This window comes from Amblyraja radiata, chromosome 7, assembly GCF_010909765.2.
Source record: "Amblyraja radiata isolate CabotCenter1 chromosome 7, sAmbRad1.1.pri, whole genome shotgun sequence".
Classification (NCBI taxonomy): Eukaryota; Metazoa; Chordata; class Chondrichthyes; order Rajiformes; family Rajidae; genus Amblyraja; species Amblyraja radiata.
Window position 1 is genome coordinate 51,159,658 of NC_045962.1, and position 24,958 is coordinate 51,184,615.

Genomic DNA, 24,958 nt, shown 5'->3' on the forward strand with positions numbered 1-24,958 from the left:
TGATTGGCTAAGAGGCTGAGCGCCGGTGATTGGTCGCCGCTGCCCTTTGCCCCGCGATGGCGGCGCCGAGTTTGCGGTCCCGCGAGCTGCGCTTCGTCAGCGACGACGACGTGTTGGGGCACATCTCGGATAGAGCGCCGGGTGAGGCGGGGAGAGGGAGAGGGGGAGAGGGGGAGGGGGAGGGGGAGGGGGAGCGCCGGGTGAGGGAGAGGGGGGAGCGGGAGAGCGCCGGATGAGGGGCCAGATCTGGGGACGGCGGCGTGGTGTGAAGCTGGTTTGAGGCACATCTCCAAGTCTAGGGGTTGATGCCAGAGGCTGGGCAACATCTGTGAGAGACCGGAAGGTCAGGCAGGGCCAGGGCATGTCACTATCCGCTGACATGACACTAGCAGCACATAGTCATACAACATAACAATAAGCCATTCTGCCCAACTTGCCCATGCCGCCCATGATGCCCCCATCGACACTAGTCTTACCTACCTGCTTTTGGTCCATATTCCTCTAACCTTTCCAAAGCATGTACCTGTCTAAATGTCGTTCAAGTGTTATTATAATACCTGCTCAAATGCCTCCTCAGCACCCTCTGTGTGGAAAAAGTTGCATGTCAGGTTCCTATTACATTTTTGCCTCGTACCTTAAGCTATGTCCTTGGTTCTTGATTTCCCCTACTCTGGATTAAAAAAACTGTGCATCTACTCTATCCCCCTCATGACCGCTTTAAGATCACCGTCATCCTTCTGCGCTCCAAGGAATATAGTTCTAAACTACCCAACCTCTCCCAATAGCTCAGTCCCTCGGGTCCTGACAACATCCTTGTAAATCTTCTCTGCACTCTTTCCAGCTCACCAACATCCTTCCTATAGTAGGTGACCATAACTGAACACAATACTTTGCCAACGTTTTGTGCTACTGTAACATAACATCCCAACGTATACTCAATATAGTCACAGAATGCTGGAGTAACTCAGCAGGACAGGCAGTATCTCTGGAGTGAAGGAATGGATGACATTTTGAGTCGAGACCCTTCAGATTGATGTTGGCAGTGGGAGATACATAAATAAGGAAATGTAAGATGTGAAAACAAGACAAAGGGAATGGAGATTAGGGAAAATGTAGAATAGATCATTGTTAGCTGGGAGAAGGTAACAACATAGCAACACAGATAAAATGTAATCGGAGACAGTAAGACTGGTTGGAGAACTGGGAAGGAGGAGGGATGGAGCGAGAGGGAAAGCAAGGGTTACTTGAAGTTAGAGAAGTCAATGTTCATACCGCTGGGGAGTAAGTTGCCCAACTGATATATACTCAACAGCTTGACTGAAGAAAGCCAATGTACTGAAAGCCTTCTTGATCACTCTATATACCTGTGATGCCACTTTCTAGTAACTACGTATCTGCACAACTAGATCCCTCTGCTCTACAACACTCCCCAGAGCCTTGCCATCCACTGTGCAGGCCCTGTCCTGATTTGACTTCCCAAAATGCAACACTCGCACTTATCAGCATTAAACTGCATTAACCATTCTTCAGCCCACTTGCCCAACTGACTAAGATCCTGCTCTAATTTTTGATAACCATCTTCACTCTCTATGATACCAATCACTTCATTGTCATCTGAAAACTAGATAATCGTGCTTTTCTAGATTCACATCAAAATCCTATAATCCTACAAAATCTATAAGACATTGGTGAGACCACATTTAGAATATTGTGTACAGTTCTAGGCACCATGTTATAGGAAAGATTGTCAAGTTTGAAAGGATTCAGAAAAGATTTGCAAGGATGTTGCCAGGACTAGAGGGTGTGAGCTATAGGGAGAGGTTGAGTAGGCTGGGTCTCTATTCCTTAGAGCTCAGGAAGATAAGGGAAGATCTCATATAGGGATACGAAATCATGAGAGTAATAGATCGGGTAGATGTACAGAGTCCTTTGCCCAGAGTAAGGGAATCGAGGACCGGAGGACATAGGTTGAAGGTGAAGGGGAATATATTTAATAGAATCCGGGTAACTTTTTCACACAGTGGGTGTATGGAACAAGCTGCCAGAGGAGGTAGTTGAGGCTGGGACTATCCCAACGTTTAAGAAACAAATAGACAAGTACATGGATTGGACAGGTTTGGAGGGTTATGGACCAAATGCAGGCAAGTGGAACTAGTGTAGCTGGGACATTGTTGGCGAGTTGGGCCGAAGGGCCTGTTTCCACACTGTATCACTCTATGACTCCTATATATAAATTACAAACAGCAATGGGCCAGCAATGATCCGTGTGACACACATCTTTGTGGTATTGAAGGAGGCGGAGCAGGGAACCACCTCGCTTAGATTGCGGGGGGGGGGGGGGGGATAAGTCTAGGGATTACTGCTATTATTTGGCATGTCTCTTTCCTCTGCTCTCACAAGTAAAACTTGGAGTAGTGGGTAAAATGTGTCTGGAGTCATGGGGTTGAGTTCATGGTGGATCTGGTATCGGTGTTGCTTTGTAGAGAATTGGCAAAGATTTGTGGTTGTGGGGGGATTTGAAAAGAATTGACAGGAGGTGTATGAATGAGGTCAAATCGGTGGTTAGTCAGCGAGGGTCAAAATGGTGGGATGCGGTCGAACAAGGGATGTGAAGGGAATGGGTGTAGGGCCAGAGTCCAGTTCTTAATGTCTTTTTTTGACTCTGCAACTGTTTACCCCTTGAATCATTGTACTCATCATCACAAGAAGTCTATACACCACTTGCCATTAATATATTTCTTATTTTGATTTTCAGATTTTAAGCTGCAGAACAATGTGTCACGGGTATTTGCAAAGGCGAAGGCAACATCCAGGCAGCGGACAGAGACACAGGCAGATGGGGAGAGTGCAGAGATATTCAATGAACATGAATACATTGAAGCCCTTGGAGTGGGTAGCACAGGTGCTGCATACACTGCATGGTGGAGACTTTGGTGCATTGTTTCTGGGTGTTATAAATGTATTGGAATAAAACCAACCAAGAGTCAGGAGGTCACAATGGGGATAGGCTGACGAGAGGTGGGAAGTGGTCAAGGGTTGTATCTGTGACCTCTGGAAATACATTGTGAAAATGGGTCTCCAAGAAGGGTAAAATTATTCCATGCAATAAATAGTACCCATTTTAACTACAGGGGTACACCTCCCCCAATCTAAGTTTAGTGTAGAGATCTTGGGTGGGAACAGCCCTTGTGTCTCACCGAGTCCATGCCAACCATTAATCACCTGCACAATAGTTCTATGTTATCCCACTTTTGCATCCTACACACAAGGGGCAATTTACAGAAGCCAATTAACTTATAAACCTGCACGTCTTTGGCATGTGGGATGGCGGGACTGTCATATGCTGAGAGAATGGAGCGGCTGGGCTTGTATACTTTGGAGTTTAGAAGGATGAGAGGGCATCTTATTGAAACATATAAGATTATTAAGGGTTTGGACACACTAGATGTTCCCGATGTTGGGGGAGTCCAGAACCAGGGGCCACAGTTTAAGAATAAGGGGTAAGCCATTTAGAACGGAGATGAGGAAACACTTCTTCACACAGAGAGTTGTGAGTCTGCGGAATCTGCCTCAGAGGGCGGTGGAGGTTCTCTGGATACTTTCAAGAGAGAGCTAGATAGAGCTCTTAAAGATAGCAGAGTCAGGGGATATGGGGAGAAGGCAGGAACGGGGTACTGGTTAGGGATGATCAGCCATTATCATATTGAATGGCGGTGCTGGCTCGAAGGGCCGAATGGCCTACTCCTGCACCTATTGTCTATTGTGTATTGAAACCGGAACACCCGGAGAAAACCCATGTGATCACAGGGAGAACGTACAAACTCCACACAGACAGCACTCATAGTCAGGATCAAATCTGCCGTCGTGAGGCAGCAGTCCTACCACTGTGCAACCCATGAGGTTATCGATCAGAAATGTTTGCTATCAGTTACGAACCTTGGGAAATGTAAAGACCCATCCGAGTGACTGCACACTCAGTGACAGTACTTGTTTTTTCATTATGGAGGTTTTGTTTTTTTGGGAATCTGAATGAGGGAGGTACAGTTTGAAGATGTGAGCCAAGCCTTTGTGTTTGCAGACCATCCAGGAGCCTCGAGTGATGCAGTCTCTGCAGCAGGTGGTGATGTTTTTACCTTTCAAAGCATCAAAAGGGGAAACAAGATGGCAAAGAAAGGTGAGTACAACAGTCCAAGCTTGGTGCTGTGATGTTGAGGCGCTTGGGTTATGTCCAAGTCATTGAGAGCTGTGAACTCAATTACCAATGTCAGCAAATTCACTCTTGATCTTAGATAATTAACCTGTAGTATTCCTAGCTTCTGATCCTGGCAGCAAATGTTCTGACATACAGTAATGTGTAAACGTAGATCTGTGAAGGTGAACCTTTGTTCCATCAATAAGAAGGAAAATTCCCAGCATCGGAGGTTAGGTGGGGATGAAACAGTTTATTATTTGATATGCTCATTCATTTTGTTTGCAATTTCAGCCTCTGAACTTGCTCACACACCGGGGAAAAGTGTAACATTCGATGAAACCAACAGCCCACCAACAGCAAATAAAAATGGGAATTGTGGTGAGTCCTAAGAGAGTTTGAAACATAAATGTCTTTTGAATGAGATTTTATACCAAGGTCCTGCCTGACATTTAGGTGGGCATGAACTGGTTGGATGTCATTATTCTGAAGGAGAGAGAGGAGCTCCAGGGCTCTGGTTAGTACTTGTCTATCAATCAACATCACTGAAGCTGATGATGACAATCCCCGAGTTACGCTACTCTGTCTTTGAGCCGATTTTTATTTTCCATAAGTCGAACATCCATTTTCTAAAGTAGTCCATATTGTTCCACTCAACATTCACTTGTTAGAATTCATTCATTTCATTGAATATTCACCTTAATCCCACCCATAATTGATCTAATGAAATATGTAATGTATCCAGTTATTAAAGAATGCCACACAATGCATTATTGTCATTTTGAACAAGGTTTTCAAAATGCATCGGAGAATTTGTATAAAGTGGTACTTTGGGTCACCTCGTAACCCAGGAGTTGCTGCATATCTGTTGTGGGAGCCGATTTTATACAAATTACACACAGTGCCCTCCATAATGTTTGGGGCAAAGACCCATCATTTATTTATTTGCCTCTGTATTCCACAATTTGAGATTTCTAATAGAAAAAATCACATGTGGTTAAAGTGCACATTGTCAGATTGTAATAAAGGCCATTTCTATACATTTTGGTTTCACTATGTAGAAATTACAGCTGTGTTTAAACATAGTCCACCCATGGTGGAATCAGATACAGTCATTGTTTAAAAATTATTTAAACAGAAACTTAAATGACAAAGACAGTGTTGCATAAGGTCCTAATGTAGGCAAATGGGATTAGTGTAGATGGGTGAAAAGGTTGGCATGATTGTGGTGGGCCAATTGGGCCATTTATGTGCTCTGCTCTTGATCTGGGGTTTTTCTTTCTCCTTAAATCAGTTGTCAAACACTGGTTTTAGTTCCTTCTGCCCTTCTAGCTGAAATCCAGTGATTCAGAACTGTCTGGCTTGTAGCTTGGACCACGTAGCATGCATGTTTTCAGTGTCACAGTCAATTAGTTTGTGGAGGTTAAGAGTTTGTTTTTGTTTTCCCAGGAATATTGATAGAAACCAAGACACCCTCAAAGGTAAGAATGGAGAGGAGTGTCGACAAAACTGGTGCTTTTATTTATACTTCTCACAACAAAGGAATAAGTCATTTGGGCCATCAAGTCTCTGCCAACTCGTAGAGCAATCTAATTTATCGACTTATTCCCCTCTTATCCTCTCTTTCATGCTCAATAACACCACCCTGAATTCTCCTTCTACCCATCTACGTTAAATTACATTACCTAATGAACCTTCCAACAAACATATTGAGACATGGCAGGAAACCATGACACTTGGGAGAAACTCCTGGAGTCACTGGGAGAAAGTGCAAACTCCATGCTGGCGGTATAGAAATGAATCCAGGTCACTAATTTAAGATGCGTTGAAGGTTGATCTGCTGTACCTTCTGAACAAATGCATTTGTTCTGCAGAGGAAGAAGAAGTTTACGTCCACCACCCCTTACAGGCTGAGGAAAAGGCTGGCTGGTGAGTCCTTAGGGGGTTTGAGTCTTCTCTGGTTTGAACATTTTAATTTGTATCAGTGTGATCAAACATTAATTAATAAATGTATGCTGGTGGTGGGTAATGTACTGGGAACAACTTAACGGGTAGTGTACTGAGGGAGGAGAACGGTTGACCGGCCAGCTTTCTGAGGATGTAGGTGCTATGCAGCCAATATTTTGGTTGGGAAGGTCGGTGTTTAGTGTGGTATAGCTGTTCAGTCCCATTTGGAAGCTGTAAGTAGGGAGTGCAGCCATTCTTGTTCTAATAGGTGTGGAGGTGGGGGCTTAGTTGTCAATCAATCTGTGGTAGGGAGGGCAAGGTACTGATAGTTGGGATGTGTGGGCAATCAAGGAATTGGATGTCATTGACATCCATTGACATCATTGACATGAACAGGTACTTTGAATCCATCTTCACGAAGGAGGACACAAACAATCTTCCTGATGTACTAGTGGCCAGAGGATCTGGGGTGACAGGAACTGAAGAAAATCCACATTAGGCAGGAAATGGTGTTGGGGAGACTGATGGGATCGAAGGCTGATAAATCCCCAGGGCCTGATGGTCTGCATCCCAGGGTACTTAAGGAAGTAGCTCTAGAAATTATGGATGCATTGGTGATAATTTTCCAATGTTCTATAGATTCAGGATCAGTTCCTGTGGATTGGAGGGTAGCTAATGTTATCCCACTTTTTGAGAAAGGCGGGAGAGGGAAAACAGGGAATTATAGACCAGTTACCCAGACATCGGTGGTGGGGAAGATGCTGGAGTCAATTATAAAAGATGAAATAGCGGCACATTTGGAAAGCAGTAACAGGATCGGTCTGAGTCAGCATGGATTTATGAAGGGGAAATCATGCTTGACTAACCTTCTGGAATTTTTTGAGGATGTAAATAGGAAAATGGACAAGGGAGAGCCAGTGGATGTAGTGTGCCTGGACTTTCAGAAAGCATGTGATAAGGTCCCACATAGGGGATTGGTGGGCAAAATTAGGGCACATGGTATTGGGGGTAGAGTGCTGACATGAATAGAAAATTGGTTGGCAGACAGGAAACAAAGAGTAGGGATTAACGGGTCCCTTTCAGAATGGCAGGCAGTGACTAGTGGGGTACCACAATGCTCGGTGCTGGGACCACAGCTATTTACAATATATATCAATGATTTACATGAAGGGATTCAAAATAACATTAGCAAATTTGCAGATGACACAAAACTGGGTGGCAGTGTGAACTGTGAGGAGGATGCTATGAGAATGCAGGGTGACTTGGACAGGTTGGGGGAGGGGGCAGATGCAGTTTAATGTGGATAAATGTGAGGTTATCTACTTTGGTAGCAAAAATAGGAAGGCAGATTACTATCTAAATGGTGTCAAGTTGGGAAAAGGGGAAGTACAACAGGATATGGCGGTCCTTGTTCATCGGTCAATGAAAGTAAGCATGCAGGTACAGCTGGCAGTGAAGAAAGCGAATGGCATGTTGGCTTCATAACAAGAGGAGTTGAGTATAGGAGCAAAGAGGTCCTTCTGCAGTTGTACAGGGCCCTAGTGAGACCACACCTGGAATATTGTGTGCAGTTTTGGATCCCTAATTTGACATTCTTGCTATTGAGGGAGTGCAGCGTAGGTTTACAAGGTTAATTCCCGGGATGGCGGGACTGTCATATGCTGAGAGAATGGAGCGGCTGGGCTTGTATACTCTGGAGTTTAGAAGGATGAGAGGGCATCTTATTAATATAAGATTATTAGGGGTTCAGACACGCTAGAGGCAGGAAACATGTTCCCGATGTTGGGGGAGTCCAGAACCAGGGGCCACAGTTTAAGAATAAGGGGTAAGCCATTTAGAACGGAGACGAGGAAACACTTTTTCTCACAGAGAGTTGTGAGTCTGTGGAATTTTCTGCCTCAGAGGGAGGTGGAGGCGGGTTCTCTGGATACTTTCAAGAGAGAGCTAGATAGGGCTCTTAAAGAAAGCAGAGTCAGGGGATATGGGGAGAAGGCAGGAACGGGGTACTGATTGGGGATGATCAGCCATTGTGTGGCAGCGCTGGCTCGAAGGGCCGAATGGCCTACTCCTGCACCTATTGTCTATTGTCATTAGCAGTCTGTCATTTTATAGGGAAGTGTTTGGAATGGGGATGAGGGAGGACACATGGCGGAGGGAGGTAACATGTGTAGGTGGGACCAGTTCTCTTAACCTGACTGAAGCTATAAATTTGTTTGAACCAGACTTGCCAAGCCTCAGCAGTGAGAGTGATTACTCATCTTCTGACATTGAGGAGGGAGAGGATAACTTCACGGGAAAAGACACCAGTCACGCGTCAAGTCTGGCTCCAACTCCCGGCAAGAAATCCACAAAACCTCTTCAGGTAGGCCCAGGCCAGTCAGCTTGCTCAATTACCCAGGGTTGAGGGTGAACCGATCCAGAGGCAAATTCATTTCTAGGACAGGAAACTATCCAAGCCGCCAACCAAGCACTTGTTTCAGCTTGCTCCTTGATGAGTTTACGAAATATACAGAGGAATTGACCCAACGGCTGGGCCATTTGTGACTCAGGATTGGCCCTGATTGTTTGTCTGCTGTATCACCAACATTGATATCATTCATTCCCTACTTTGTGTATATTTTACTCTGTGGACATGATGCCATCTTGTAAAGCAGCATGTTTCTTTCAGAACTGCCTGTATTGGTAATTCCCAGGGTTGATTGTAGATCTTTGAGATACCAATAGGGAAATATTAAAGTACAGCTGCTATTGTGATGTAGGATATGTAAAGCCTTTCTGTTTACAGGATGTGCTCACAAAGACAGTTGGATAATTATGACACGGTTTTTGTGATGTTAACTTATTTGAACATGTACATGGATAGGAAAGATTTAAAGGGAAATGGTTCAAATGCAGGCAAATGGGTCTGGCGCAAATGAGCATGGACAAGTTGGGCTGTAGGGGCTGTTTGTGTGACTAACTCTGGAGTGAGATTTGAATCTGCATTCTTATGATTTGAAGGTGAGAGTGAAACCAACTGAGCCACAGCTAAAAAGTGATTCACTCAGTTTCTGGCTTGGCACAAGTTGCTGATGTTCCTCTGATGTTTCTCTTTTCTTTCCTTTAAGCCAAGTGTTGTTGAACTGTACTTTGAAGCTCACAGTAGTTCAAAAGTACTGACTTCTGATCGCACCTTACAGAAGCTCCGGACCCCAAAGCTGGACCAGGTATGTCTTGTAGTGGTCTGTTACGCCACTACATGCAAGAAACTAATAATAAATAACTGCATGGCAAGGGCTGCCACAGACTGGAAGGTGACCATATGTTCTCACCCCATTGTAGGAGACCTTGGTGAGATTGCTGAGTGATGATAACTTGCCTTTCTCAGCTGAGGTCAGGCAGCTGAACAAGGGACACAAAAAGCTCTTTCACAAATGGATGCTACAAACACAGTGAGTATAGTCCAGAATCTTTATGGGCAGGGTGCATTGATGGTGAAAATGTGGAGGACACCATGTGATGTTTGTAATGATCACAAGGTGGCACAGTGGTGCAGCTAGTAGAGGCATTGCTTGCAGCACCGGATAGCCGGATTCATCCTGACCTTGGGGGAACCTATGTGTGTGAGATTTGCACATTTTCCGTGACTGCGGGGTTCCTTCATGTGCTCTGGTTTCCTTTCGCGTTACAAAGATGTGCAGGTGGTAGGTTAATTTGCCACTGTAAATTATTTGCAATGTGTTGGAGAGTGATGTCATCTTGGGGTGGTTGATAGGAATGTGAGGAGAATAAAATGGGATTCATGAAGGATTTGTGTAACTGGGTGGTTGATGATCAACATGGACTCTGGACTAAAGGGCAAAGCAGAAAATATTACAGTTTGGTACCAAATTAGGACCTCTGTATAGGAAGTGATGAGGAATTCATAACCAGTTCTCAGTAACTCAGGACTGACTTCTTTCTTTCTCAAGGTTGGGGTTCAGTATTCTATTGTATGGACTCGGCTCCAAGAGGGAACTGCTGGAAGAGTTCCGCTGTCAGATGCTGGAAGGCACTGTCCACTTGGTGGTGAATGGATTCTTCCCAAGTATCACTCTTAAGTCTGTGAGTATTTGTCAATAATAGTTTTATGTCTCCTGCAATTTACAGTCAAAGGGCACAGACTGCACATGGTTCTGTGCTCAGGACAAGTCTCTGGCAGGTGTGATATCCTGCTCTGCCTGCTTACCTTTGTCCAGATGACAAGCTCTGAACAAATGACATCAACTTCATTGCCTGTGCACTGACTGGGATTGAGGTTGGGCTGTGCAAGGTGGAGTGATTGGGGGTAACATTTCTGTCTAACTCAACAATTATTGTGTTACAGATTCTTAACTCAATCACAGAAGAGATTTTGCAACACGAGGGAAGCTTCCGGAATCCCATGGATCAACTTGGCTTTATTGTCAGGTCATTTAATGATAGTGAGTATCACTGTTTATGTGTAAGAAGGAACTGCAGATGCTGGTTCAAACCGAAGATAGACACAAAAAGCTGGAGTAATTCAGCAGGACAGGCAGCATCGCTGGAGAGAAGCAAAGGGTGACGTTTCGGGCCGAGACCCTTCTTCTGACTGGTTAGGGATAAGTGAAACGAGAGATGTAGACGGTGATATGGAGAGATAAAGAACAATGAATGAAAGATATGCAAAAAAGTAACGATGATAAAGCAAACAGGCCATTGTTAGCTGTTTGTAGGGTGAAAATGAGAAGCTCGTGCGACTTGGGTGGGGGATGGATAGAGAGAGAGGAAATGCCGGGGCTACCTGAAGTGAGAGAAACCAATTTTGCCCAAGTGAAATATGGGATGCTGTTCCTCCAATTTGCGTTTAGCCTCGCTCTGACAATGGAGGAAACCTAGGACAGAAAGGTCTGTGTAGGGATATGAAGGGGAATTAAAGTGTCCAGCAACTGGGAGATCAGGTAGGTTCAGGCACGCTGAGCAAAGGTGTTTTGCGAAACGATCGCCCAGTGTGCGGTTGGTCTTGCCGATGTATGAGAGTCCACATCTTGAACCAAAGATACAGTAAATGAGGTTGGAGGAGGTGCAAGTGAACCTCTGCTTAACCTGACAGGACTGTCGGGGTCCCTGGACAGAGTCGAGGAAGGAGGTATAGCGACACGTGTTGCATCTTCTGCGGTTGAGGGGAAAGTACCTGGGGAGAGGGTGGTTTGGATGGGAAGGGATGAGTTAACCAAGGAGTTGCGGAGGGAACTGTCTCTGCAGAAGGCGGAAAGGGATTAGAGATGGGAAAATGTGGCTAGTGGTGGGGTCCCGTCGAAGGTGGCGGAAACTTCGGAGGATTACTGTATGTGTTGTATGTGAAGAGGAAAAAATTAGGTGTGTGAAGAGGAAAAAATTAGTTAAGACCAAAGTTGGACCCTTGAAGACTGAAAAGAGTGAATTTATTAATGGGGAACAAGGAAATGGCAGATGAGTTGAACAGGTATTTTGGATCTGTCTTCACTAAGGAGGACACAAACAATCTTCCTGATGATCTGGGGTGACGGAGAAACTGAAGGAAATCCACATTAGGCAGGAAATGGTGTTGGTTAGACTGATGGTACTGAAGGCTGATAAATTCCAGGGCCTGATTGTCTGCATCCCAGGGCACTTAAGGAAGTGACTCTAGAAATCGTGGATGCATTGGTGATAATTTTCCAATGTTCTATAGATTCAGGATCAGTTCCCGTGGATTGGAGCGTAGCTAATGTTATCCCACTTTTTAAGAAAGGCGGGAGAGAGAAAAGAGGGAAATATAGACCAGTTAGCCTGACATCGGTGGTGGGGAAGATACCAGAGTCAATCATAAAAGATGAAGTAGCGGCACATTTGGAGAACAGTAACAGGATTGGTCCGAGTCAGCATGGATTTACGAAGGGGAAATCATGCTTGACTAATCATCTGGAATTTTTTGACGATGTAACTTGGAAAAGTGGACAAGGGAGAGCCAGTGGATGTAGTGTACCTGGACTTTCAGAAAGCATTTGATAAAGTCCCATATAGGAGATTGGTGGGCAAAATTAGGGCACATGGTATTGGGGGTAGAGTGCTCACATGGATAGAAAATTTGTTGGCAGACATGAAACAAAGAGTAGGGATTAATGGGTCCCTTTCAGAATGGCAGGCAGTGACTAGTGGGGTACCGCAAGGCTCGGTGCTGGGACCGCAGCTATTTACAATATACATCAATGATTTACATGAAGGGATTCAAAATAACATTAGCAAATTTGCAGATGACACAAAACTGGGTGGCAGTGTGAACTGTGATGCTATGAGAATGCAGGGTGACTTGGACAGGTTGGCTGAGTGAGCAGACGCATGGTAGGTGCAGTTTAATGTGGATAAATGTGAGGTTATCCACTTTGGTAGCAAAAACAGGAAGGCAGAATATTATCTAAATGGTGTCAAGTTGGGAATAGGGGAAGTACAACAAGATCTGGGGGTCCTTGTTCATCAGTCAATGAAAGTAAGGGTGCAGGTACAGCAAGCAGTGAAGAAAGCGAATGGCATGTTGGCTTCATAACAAGAGGAGTTGAGTATAGGAGCAAAGAGGTCCTTCTGCAGTTGTACAGGGCCCTAGTGAGACCACACATGGAGTATTGTGTGCAGTTTTGGTCTCCAAATTTGAGGAAGGACAATCTTGCTATTGAGGGAGTGCAGCGTAGGTTCACAAGGTTAATTCCCAGGATGGAGGAACTGTCATATGCTGATATAATGGAGTGGCTGGGCTTGTATACTCTGGAGTTTAGAAGGATGAGAGGTGAATTTATTGAAACATATAAGATTATTAAGGGCTTGGACAGAAAACATGTTCACGATGTTGGGGGAGTCCAGAACCAGGGGCCACAGTTTAAGAATAAGCCATTTAGAACAGAGATGAGGAAACACTTTTTCACAGTTGTGAGTCTGTGAAATTCTCTGCCTCAGTTGGAGACTGGTTCTCTGGATACTTTCAAGGTCTCCAATTGGAGGCGTGGGTTCGTATCCCACTTCTGACATCATGTTGTGTTTCGGCTGTTGTAAATAACTGAAGCCTTACACCATGATAAAGGTCCAAAAACTTTATTAACAACATAGCAAATATGACTTCATACTTGCACGTCTTTCTAATTCTAAGGAAACCAGGCAGGGAGGGTTACTGTAAAGCTAGTGGGCGTAACTACAAAAACATAACATGCGTGACACTGATCTACAGAGAGCTAGATAGGGCTCTTGAAGATAGCGGAGTCTGGGGAGAAGGCAGGAACGGGGTACTGATTGTGGATGATCAGCCATGATCACATTGAACGACGGTGCCGGCTTGAAAGGCTGAATGGCCTACTCCATATAACCATATAACAATTACAGCACGGAAACAGGCCATCTCGGCCCTTCTAGTCCATGCCGAACACGTATTCTCCCCTAGTCCTATCTACCTGCACTCAGACCATAACCCTCCATTCCTTTCCCGTCCATATAACTATCCAATGTATTTTTAAATGATAATATCGAACCTGCCTCCACCACCTTCACTGGAAGCTCATTCCACAAAGCTACCACTCTCTGAGTAAAGAAGTTCCCCCTCATGTTACCCCTAAACTTCTGTCCCTTAATTCTCAAGTCATGTCCTCTTGTTTGAATCTTCCCTACTCACAGTGGGAAAAGCTTATCCACGTCAACTCTGTATATCCCTCTCATCATTTTAAAGACCTCTATCAAGTCCCCCCTTAACCTTCTGCGCTCCAAAGAATAAAGACCTAACTTGTTCAACCTTTCTCTAACATAGTTGCTGAAACCCAGGCAACATTCTAGTAAATCACCTCTGTACTCTCTCTATTTTGTTGACATCCTTCCTATAATACTCCTGCACCTATTGTCTATTGTATGCGAAGGCTGATGGGGTGGAAGGTATGGATTAGCGGGACTCTGTCTCATTTGCGACTAGTGGTAAGGTGACCAAAGGCGGAGCTGCGGGGTACCAAGGAGAATGAGTGAGGGCCTCATCTATGATGGGACTGGAGAACCCCTGTTCCCTAAAGAATGAGGATATCTAGGATGTCCTAATTTGGAACACCTCATCTTGAGCGCAGATGCGGCGCAGACGGATGAATTGGGAATAGGGGTTAAAGTCTTTGCAGGAAGTAGGGTGGGAAGAAGTGTAATCGAGATAGTTGTGGGGTTTCAAGATTCAAGAGAATTTGTTGTCATGTGTCCCAGATAGGACAATCACATTCTTGCTTTGCTTCAGCACAACAGAATATTGTAGGCATAAATAAATACAGAACAGATCAGTGTGTCCATATACCATTGAATATATATATACACACATAAATAAGCATATAAAGTGCAATAGGCTATTAAAGTTCAGATTTTTGTTTGAGTTGAGTTTAATAGTCTGATGGCTGTGGGGAAGTAGCTGTTCCTGAACCTGGATGTTGCAGATTTCAGGCTCCTGTACCTTCTACCTGAAGGCAGCAGAGAGATGAGTGTGTGGCCAGGATGGTGTGGGTCCTTGATGATGCTGCCAGCCTTTTTGAGGCAGCGACTGTGGTAGATCCCCTCGATGGTAGGGAGGTCAGAGCCGATGATGGACTGGGCAGTGTTTACAACGTTTTGCAGTCTTTTCTGCTCCTGGGTGCTCAAGTAGCCGAACCAAGCCACGATGCAACCAGTCAGCATGCTCTCTACTGTGCAGCTGTAGAAGTTAGAGAGAGCCCTCCTCGACAAACCGACTCTCCGTAATCTTCTCAGGAAGTAGAGGCGCTGATGTGCTTTTTTTATAATTGCATCAGTGTTCTGGAGCTACGTCCTACACCCATGCAGAACTCATGGACCATCAACTTCACCATCAATTTTCATCCTGCACTCAAATTTACTTGGACCATCTCTGACACCTCCCTCCCTTTTCTTGATCTTGCAGTCTCCATCACGGGAGATGGCTCTGTCATGGGTAGAGACATGGGAAGGGTGTGATGTGGGCTCATTGGGTGGGAAAGGATGACGATGTGAACATCTCATGGGAGGACAGCTAATATGTGGTGGAGGGAGGGTGTTGGCATTTGGTGAGGTTGTCTGTGTTTTGAATACTGCTGTCTGTTTCTTTTGCTCAGATCCCATATTGGATCTTTACCTTCTAATCCATAACATCGATGGGCAGATGTTACATGGGGACCGGAACCAGCAGATATTAAGCCAACTCGCTGCAATCCCTGGCATCCATCTCCTTGCCTCCATCGATCACCTGAATGCCCCTTTGAGTGAGTGTTGCTAACTTTGATCACAGTGGTGAACGAGCTGAAGTTTGCTGCTATAAGAGATCCCCTGGAGATGCTCTCTGAATTGTGGTCCTCTGGGGCAACTTCTGTTCTGATGGGGTCTAGGCGCTGCTCTCTTGTTCTTTGTGGAAGTGGAAGGAAGCTCCTGTATGGGGTTGGGGATTTCTGTCTCTCTCTCTTTCTCTCTGTATGTCTGTTTGTCACCGGCTCACCCTCTAGCTGGTGAGGCTGCTTTTTGTCTCTTAATGGATGGGGAAGAAATGCTTCTTGACTGACTGTGACACAGTCCTGTTTGACAGTGTGGGATCAGACACGGAGCTGCCACTTTAACTGGCTATGGTGCGAGGTGACGACCTTTAAGCCCTACACAGAGGAGACGTCGTATGAAAACTCACTGCTGGTACAACAATCGGGAGCCTTGGCTTTGAGCTCATTGACTCATGTTCTGCGCAGCCTTACTCCCAACGCAAGGTAATTGCCACAGTATTGTGATTCTGTGGGATTAAAGGGTCCAGGATAACTAAAGTTAAACAATGAGCTCTCATTGGGTGTTGGGAACTCTGGTGGGGGCTGAGTTAGTGAAAATGGGAACTCACCTCTGGACATTATGTTGGGATGGGGGGGGGGGGGGGGGGGGGACCAGTCAAAACGTGGTATGAAATGTCATTTTTGTACTCCAGAAAGGTGTTCTGAGCTGGACTTTGGACTGATATTATTTCTCCTCCACTAATGCAGGGGGATATTTAAACTTTTGGCTCGGTTCCAGTTAAAGAACAGGGATAACTCATCTTGCCCAGGTAAGGACTATGTGGAATGTGGGTGGAGAAATTGAATGGAGCAGAAGCAACAGTCTCTGCTTCAGGTTCTGTGATGAATCAAAATTCCTGAATATATCATAATCATTGAGTTAGACAGCATGGAAAAAAGGTACTTCGACTCCAATTCATCGATGTCAGCCCAGATGTCTATCTGAACTAGTTACATTTGCCTGTTTTTTGCCCACATCCCTTTAAACCTTTTAGAAACATAGAAAATAGGTGTAGGAGTAGGCCATTATGCCCTTCGAGCCAGCACTGCCATTCAATATGATCATGGCTGATCATCCAAAATCAGTACCCCGTTCCTGCTTTCCCCCCCATATTCCTTGATTCTGTTAGCCCTAAGAGCTAAATCTAACTCTTGAAAACATCCAGTGAATTGGCCTCCACTGCCTTCTGTGGTAGAGAATTCCACAGATTCACAACTCTCTGGGTGAAAAAGTTTTTCCTCAGTCTTATATGGCCTACCGCTTATTCTTGAACTGTGACCCCTGGTTCTGGACTCCCCCAACATTGAGAACATTTTTCCTGCAACTAGCCTGACCAATCCCTTAAGAATTTTATATGTTTCTCCTCTTATAAAATCCCCTCTCGTGCTTCTAAATTCAAGTGAATACAAGTCCAGTCGACCCGTTCTTTCATCGTATGTCAGTCGCGCCATCCCGGGAATTAACCTGGTGAACCTACGCTGCACTCTCTCAATAGCAATAATGTCCTTCCCCAAATTAGGAGACCAAAACTGCACACAATACTCTAGGTGCGATCTCACCAGGGCCCTGTACAACTACAGTAGGACCTCCTTGCTCCTATACTCAAATCCTCTCACTATGAAGGCCAACATGCGATTTGCTTTCTTCACTGCCTGCTGTACCTGCATGCTTACTTTCAGTGACTGATGTATAAGGACACCCAGGTCTCGTTACACCTCCTCTTTTCCTAATCTGACACCATTCAGATAATAATCTACCTTCTTGGTCTTTCTATCCATGTATCTGTCCAAATGATCTTTAAACATTGTAATTGTACCTAACTCTACAGTTTCCTCTGGCAGTTTGTTCCACATATCCAGCACCCTCCATGTGAAAAAAGTTGCCCTCTAGATCCCATAAATCTATGCCCTCCAGTTTTAGATGACTCTGCCCTGAGAAGATCTGAAAAAAAGTCTGAAAAAGACTCCAACTTTCTACTTTATCTAGGCCAATGGTTTTATAAACCTTTATGAGGTCACCCCTCAACTTCTAACGCAGCAGTGAATAAGTTCCCAGCCTATCCAGCTTCTCTTTATAACTCAAATACTTCAATCCTAGTAATACCCTCTTGAATCGTCTCTGAACCCCTTCCAGCTTAATAACATCCATCCTTTAGCTGGGCAACCAAAACTGCACACACTACTCCCAGTGTGGTCTCACCATTGACATGTAAAGTGCAACTTGTTGTCTTAACTCCTGCACTCGGTGCCCTGACAAAGGAAGGCTTTTTTCAAAAATTGTCTACCTGCGTCTTCATTCTCTTATCTGCCAAAGTTATTGTGTGTCCCTTTTTGCCTTTCTAATTTCCCTTTTAAGTGTACTCTTCCATCTTATACTCCTCAAAGGGTCTGTTTGATCACAGTTGCCTATACTTCGCTTATTCCTCCTTTTTCCTGATCAGTGATTCAATATTTCTTGTTAATTAGGGGTTAACTGATTTCCTTCATTCTGCCATGCCCTTACCATTAACAGAAATATGTTTTCCCCACACTCTCCCTATCTCATTTTTAAAAGCCTCCCATTTGCCAGACATTTCTTCACCTGCAAACAGCCTTTCCCAATCAACTTTTGCAGATTCCTTTCTCATGCCTTCAAAATTTGCCTTGCCCCAATTTAGGACTTTTAATTTGTGGATCAGTCCTATCTTTCTCCGTAACTATTTGAAAATATCTTTTTTGGATTGTGGTCACTGGTCCCAAAATGCTCCCCCACTGATACTTCAGTTATTTTTGCTTGTCCCATTTACCAGGTGTGGCCTCCTTTCTAGTAGTACACTTTGAGAAAACCTTCCTGGACACATTTAACAACTTCTGCCCCATCAAAGCACTTAGCACCATGGCAGCCCCAGTCGATATGAGGGAAGTTGAAATCATCTTATTATTACTATCCTTTTATTCCTACTACTATCTATAACCTCCCTATGCTTTTGTTCCTTTATTTCCTGCTGACTATTGTGGTGCCCATAATGCAATCCCATCAGAGTGAGCCTCCCCTTTGTTTTGAAGTTCCACCCGTAGACGAACCCTCAAGGATATTTTCTCAAAGAGTACTGCCATGATGTTCTCTCTAATTAACTCTCCTCTCTTACCTCCACCTCTATCATGCGTACCCTGGAACATTGAGTTGCCAGTCCTGTCCCACCTTCAATTGTGTTTCTGTTATAGCCATAATATCCCAGTCCCATGTACCTATCCATGCTATGCCTTGCCAGTCAGGTTTCTTGCATTAAAATAAATGCAGTTTAGTCCATCATATCTTTCCTGTTTGTCCTGCCTGTCCTATCTATTGAACTTGCTCACTTTAACATCTATATTTGCCTCAACTCTTAAATTATACGTTTTAAATGATGGTTGACCCAAACAATTTACCACATGGAGTGATACCATGCTAGTGCATGAGTTCATAAATATAGAGATTTATATAATTGATAGACATAGGTAGACAGTCTTTTCCTTGGGGTAGGGGAGTTAAATTAGATGACATGGGTTTAAAGTGAGAAGGGAAAGGTTTGGAGGGGACCTCAGGGGCAACTTTCACACAAGGAGAGTGGTATGTATATGGAATGAGCAGGCAGAGGAAGTGGCTGTGGCAGGTCCAATAGCAACATTTAAATAATCTTTGAACAGATTTGGATAGGAAAGGTTTGGAAGGATATGGGCCAAACATAGGCACATGGGATTAGCTCAGGTAGTGTATTGGTAGGCAGGGACAAGTTTGGCTGAATGACCCGTTTTGTGCTGTATAGCTATGAATCTAGTGGGCTTCTAGCATGAGGCTCTGTCTGTTGGCTGTGACCACGGTCCTATGCTCGGGGAGTGCTGTTTCAGTGGAGCATTGTTTCAGTTGTTGGATATATTGAGCATTCAGTCAATGTATTCACTGTGTTTGTGGGAGCAGGATGGAGCATTCAGTTAAAGTGATGACAGTGCCCGTGGGAGCAGAGTCCCTGTAACACTCTACCTTTTGCTCAGGCTTGTCCTTCCAGGATTTTTACCATCGGTGTCGTGAGTCCTTCCTGGTGAATAGCAATCTCACTCTCCGCGCACAACTCACAGAGTTCAAGGACCACAAACTGATCAGGAGTAAGAAGGTGAGGAATAGTCCCTCTGCACAAATGGGGCAGATGAGATACTGTCTCAGATCTGCTCCTGAGATGGAACCTGTTACTTTCTGCCTGAATTAGGGGGGTGGGTGTGGGGCGTGGTAGAGAGGGTTGTTTACTGATCCTGACCCCCCTCCCCAATTGCATAAGATCGTTCACGATGGACTTTGATGCAACTGATCCCTGATCGTAGACTGTGGGTCAGAAAGTCGAGGATCTGCCCATTCCACCAGCTTATTTATATCCTGCTGTAAATTATCACTATCCTCTTCATGGCCCACAAAGCAGCCTAATTTTGTCTTCCACAAATTTTGAAATTGTGGTTTGCATCCCCAAGCCTTGGTCATTGAAAAGAAACGTAGGCCATAATGCCAATGGCTGTCACTATTCACCACCTTCCAGTGGAACGATGATCAGAAATTATTTCTGTGCTATCAATAACTTTTAATCCATATCCTTTAATTTTTCTGTTTTAGCCTGTTTTGCGGCATCTTACAGTGCCCTCCATAATGTTTGGGACAAAGACCCATCATTTATTTATTTGCCTCTGTACTCCACAATTTGAGATTTGTTGTAGAAAAAAATCACATGGCTAAAGTGCACATTGTCAGATTTTAATACAGACCATTTTTATATATTTTGGTTTCACCGTGTAGAAATTACAGCAGTGTTTATACATAGTCCCCCCATTTCAGGGCACCATAATGTTTGGGTCACAGCAATGTCATGTAAATGAAAGTAGTCATGTTTAGTATTTTGTTGCATATCCTTTGCATGCAATGATTGTTTGAAGTCTACGATTCATGGACATCACCAGTTGCTGGGTGTCTTCTCTGGTGATGCTCTGCCAGGCCTGTATTGCAGCCATCTTTAGCTTATGCTTGTTTTGGGGGCTAGTCCCCTTCAGTTTTCCCTTCAGCATATAAAAGGCATGCTCAATTAGGTTCAGATCGGGTGATTGACTTAGCCACTCAAGAATTGACCATTTTTTAGCTTTGAAAAACTCCTTTGTTGCTTTAGCAGTATGTTTGGGATCATTGTCTTGCTGTAGAATGAACCGCCGACAATGAGTTTTGAGGCATTTGTTTGAACTTGAGAAGATAGGATGTGACTATACACTTCAGAATTCATTATGCTACCACCATCAGCAGTTGTATCATCAATGAAGATAAGTGAGCCAGTACCTTCAGCAGCCATACATGCCCAGGCCATAACACCCCCCCCCCCACCACCGTGTTTCACAGATGAGGTGGTATGCTTTGGATCTTGGGCAGTTCCTTCTCTCCTCCATACTTTGCTCTTGCCATCACTCTGATATAAGTTAATCTTCGTCTCATCTGTCCACAAGACCTTTTTCCAGAACTGTGGTTGCATTTTTAAGTACTTGGCAAACTGTAACCCGGCCATCCTATTTTCGCGGCTAACCAGTCGTTTGCATCTTGCAGTGCAGCCTCTGTATTTCTGTTCATGAAGTCTTCTGCGGACAGTGGTCATTGACAAATCAATATCCGATTCCTGAAGAGTGTTTATCAATCAATCAATCAATCAATCAATCAACCTTTATTGTCATCTTGCAAGCAACAGTTGTACAGTGCAAAATGAAAAGACGTTTCCCAGGGAATACCGGAGCATCGCACATGAAATTTAAAACATTTCACACATAATAACACTAAAAACAATCCAATCCCTGATGGAACAGTATAAATAGTTAAAAGCAGGTAAAACAACAACGTTAAAATACAGTAAAACCAATCATAAAAATGTCCGGGGCAGCTGATTTGAGTGGCCAGTGCCAGTTATTAAAGTGTCCGTGCCAAGCCGCAGAATCAGGTGACTGGGAGTACAGAGTGACTGTTTAGCAGCCTCACAGCCTGTGGCAGGAAGCTGTTTAGCAGTCTTGTAGTCCGGGCTTTGATGCTGCGATATCTCTTGCCTGATGGCAGGAGATCCAGGTGTATGTGGAGGGGGTGCAGTTTGTCCTTAGCAATTCTCTGAGCTTTTTTCTGATCTGTCTGACAGGTGTTTGGGGATTTTTCTTTATTATAGAGAGAATTCTTCTGTCATCAGCTGTGGAGGTCTTCCTTGGCCTGCCAGTTCCTTTGCGATTAATAAGCTCACCAGTGCTCTCTTTCTTCTTAATGATGTTCCAAACAGTTGATTTTGGTAAAGACTGGAGGAAAGACTAGGTGCTGAGAGCTCTCTTATACCTGCATAAAGGAGGCAATTAAACACACCTGAGCAATTACAAAGACCTGTGAAGCCATGTGTCCCAAACATTATGGTGCCCTGAAATGTATAAACACTGCTGTAAATGGTGAAACCAAAAAGTATAAAAATGGCCTTCAATAAAATCTGACAATGTGCACTTTAACCACATGTGATTTTTACCATTACAAATCTCAAATTGTGGAGTACAGAGACAAATAAATAAATGATGGGCCTTTGTCCCAAACGTTATGGAAGGCACTGTATATAAAGTATTTTTGAAGTCCATATACACTGCATCACCTTCAACACTATCCGAGTTGTAGATAATGCAACATCTTCAACAAAAATTACATCAAATTTTATCAAACCAGTTAAACATGATTTGCTGTGAACAAATCTGTGGCAGCTTGCCATAATCTATTTTCCTCCAGCAATTAATCTCACCTTGGACCAATTTATCTCATAGCTTCTTACTACTGAGAATAAAGTGACTGAACTGTTGTAAAGTGACTGGACGTTATAAAAATGGGAATAAGAACAGAGACAAACGTTTGCCACTCCACAGTCCTTTGGCACCACATCCTCTCCAAAAAGCTTTGAAAGATTGTGGTTAGTGCGCCTCAAATTTCTCCTGCACTTCCCTCAAAATCCCAAGACACATAAAACAAAGAATAGCGCCGAATATGGTGCCTGGGTAAACTAATCTTGTTTCCCTGCATGTGATCCATTCTCTGCATATCCAGAAGCCTTAAGAATTCATAACCAGACTGCTAGTAAGAATCTCATGTTTCCGTTGTTGGTACAAATGAAGATTAAAACACTCTTGACCCTCTTCTAAAAGCCTCAAATGCCACCGTTGAATCTGCTCCCGCCACTACTTTGGGAAGCGCTTTCCAGGCACCCATCACTGTTTAAAAAAAAAACTCAGTTCATCCATTTTTTTACAACCTACATACTGTCAATTTTTAATACATCCAGTGTCTCAACTATCTCCTCTTTCACTATTTTTTCCTAGTGAAGGCAGATACAATATGCTCATTTAGTATCTTAACTATGCCTGCAGCATCTACGAACAAGTTCCTATTTATGTCTTCAATAGGTACCACCCCTCCATGTGCTGTCCTTTTCTAACTTAAATGTCCATAGAATACTTTTAGATTTCCTTCCCTTTGCCTTTCCTATTTTTCACTATTCCTCTAATTTGTTTACAATCAGCCTGCTTCTTGCTAGTATTTATGAATATGATACTTGTCTAAGTTGCATTTTTTTCTTTATCTTAGTTTGTTATCCAGGTACACTGTCCCTCATGGGAATGTACCTAACTGTACCTGAACCAGCTCTCAGTTACAGGTAGCTAATTGTCTGTTAGAATTTTACTTATCAACTTGTAGTCTAATTGATCTGGGGCAGATCCAGTCTCATCCCATTGAAATTGGCCTCCACTTCTGTCAATTGAGAGATACTGCGGCCAATCATAAGTCCAACTGATGTTCCGACTGAGGGTTGTGAATGAATTGGGTGGATTCTGACACTTTTTAAAGATGGATAGTTGGTCTTCTTTACAATTGTAGAGTCATCTTAATTAATCGTTGGGATTTGCTGTTCTGGACAGTGCTTGGTCAAGCAGTCACTTTATTTATCTTTCAGGGTCCTGATGGTGTTGAATATCTTGTCATCCCTGTTGACTTTGCAATGCTGAACGACTACCTTGAAAGAGAGGCCTAGACTGAAGAGGGATATTGAACAGAGTTACAGGAGAACTTCAGACATCAATCGCTCAAATAAGTTCAGATCTTGCTGTGTCCTGGGATGGATTGTATGAAAAGATCTTGCATCCTTTTGTAACTTTAACTGCAACCTCAGATGTGCTGGTCCATCTATTTATTGCCGAAGTGATTAATATCCAGTTTATCCTCAGCTGACTGCAAGTTCTTGTGGTGCAAGATCCTCTGTCATGGATGGGTGAAGTGGAAATTTGTGGTCATGGCAATCCAAGACTTCTGTTCTTTCTCACTCAGTGCTTGGATGATTATATGGCTGTCTGTTGGATGAGATGGTCGATGCTGTCTCCTCTGTACCTCAGAAACCAATTGTTCATCTTCCTGTTGATGGTACTACTATCCTTTTCAGAATTTTGTAAAGAAAAATTCTATTAAAGCTATTTGACTCCACCATCTGTAGTTTCGACCTTATTCATTTGCTTCTGTTAACTCCTATTGAACCATCTCCTGTTTCCATCTCATTGCTTCCTGACCTTGTCCAAACCCTTGCAGCCCTTCACATTTCCTCATCCTGGACACTTACAGTCTTAAATATTTCTGTTTATCTCCTGATTGATCTCAAAATTGCTGCCTGAATTTATTCAAACTTCCTATTGTTTGTTCCATTCACCCCAAATCCCTTTTGTTTTGCTGACCTATATTGGTTTAGACAACGAATTTAAATTAAATTAAGACAGTCTGGAATTAGAAACCTGGTATCACAAACCTCGACATCTAGGGGGCGCCGTCGAGTATGGCTGCCCAGCCTGTAGCTGTCCGTCCTTTTAACACTTTTTTTTATATTTTAGTACGTTAAAAGCTCGTTTGGAGGTCTAATCTTTTTTATGTGGGGGGGGGGGGGGGTGTGGGAAGGGGGAAACTGCATTTCTCAGTCCATACCTGGTCGGAGATGCGGCTTTTCTCCGTGCCGTGTCTTTGCCCCCTCTTCGGGGCCTACCAATGAACTTCGGCTTCGGCGGTGGCGCAGCGCTGGGGCCTTGCCCGGGTCGCCGTGCGGTGGGCTCCGGAGTGCTGAGACCGCCGACTCCAGCTGTCGTTGCGGAGCTTCCAGCCTCGGCGGCGCTGGCTCTGAACACCGCGGAGCCTGGGATCTCTCGCCGTGATCGCCAGTGTCGGAGCTCCGACCAGCGCGGCCTGTGGACTTTGGGAGCCACGGTCTCTGGCAGGAGGCCGTTCCAGACGCTCCAAGCCGCTGAAGAGTGTTCTCCCGACGCCGAAGCCCCATCATCCGGCGAGAGGGCCTGAACATCAGGCTGCCGTTATGGCGACTGCGGAGGCCTCAATAGGCCCGACTGTGGGTGAACAAGGGGAAGATGACTGGACTTTGTGCTTTCCCTCAAGTGGGAACCATTGTGGGGAGATGTTTTTATGTTTTATGTTCAATTCTTT

The 24,958-nt window shown here is 44.3% G+C and overlaps 1 protein-coding gene across 1 annotated transcript; it reads left to right on the forward strand.

The window, feature by feature from the left end:
- Positions 1 to 37: 37 nt before the first annotated feature.
- On the forward strand, positions 38 to 23,962 carry orc2 (origin recognition complex subunit 2). Its single transcript, XM_033024473.1, has 16 exons — positions 38 to 141; positions 2,756 to 2,902; positions 4,079 to 4,174; positions 4,484 to 4,570; positions 5,639 to 5,670; positions 6,064 to 6,118; positions 8,359 to 8,498; positions 9,244 to 9,342; positions 9,458 to 9,567; positions 10,087 to 10,219; positions 10,482 to 10,578; positions 15,247 to 15,393; positions 15,711 to 15,882; positions 16,147 to 16,208; positions 19,450 to 19,568; positions 23,436 to 23,962. Exons 1-16 carry the CDS (start codon positions 57 to 59, stop codon positions 23,511 to 23,513), a joined length of 1,659 nt encoding a protein of 552 aa, XP_032880364.1. The 5' UTR covers positions 38 to 56; the 3' UTR covers positions 23,514 to 23,962.
- Positions 23,963 to 24,958: the final 996 nt, after the last annotated feature.

Excerpts from the sequence above, each read along its gene's own strand:
- orc2 (XM_033024473.1), top strand. The coding sequence starts at position 57 with ATGGCGGCGCCGAGTTTGCGGTCCCGCGAGCTGCGCTTCGTCAGCGAC. Across the intron at positions 15,394-15,710 it reads TCACCTGAATGCCCCTTTGA|TGTGGGATCAGACACGGAGC; the intron begins GTGAGTGTTGCT and ends CCTGTTTGACAG. Across the intron at positions 16,209-19,449 it reads GGATAACTCATCTTGCCCAG|GCTTGTCCTTCCAGGATTTT; the intron begins GTAAGGACTATG and ends CCTTTTGCTCAG.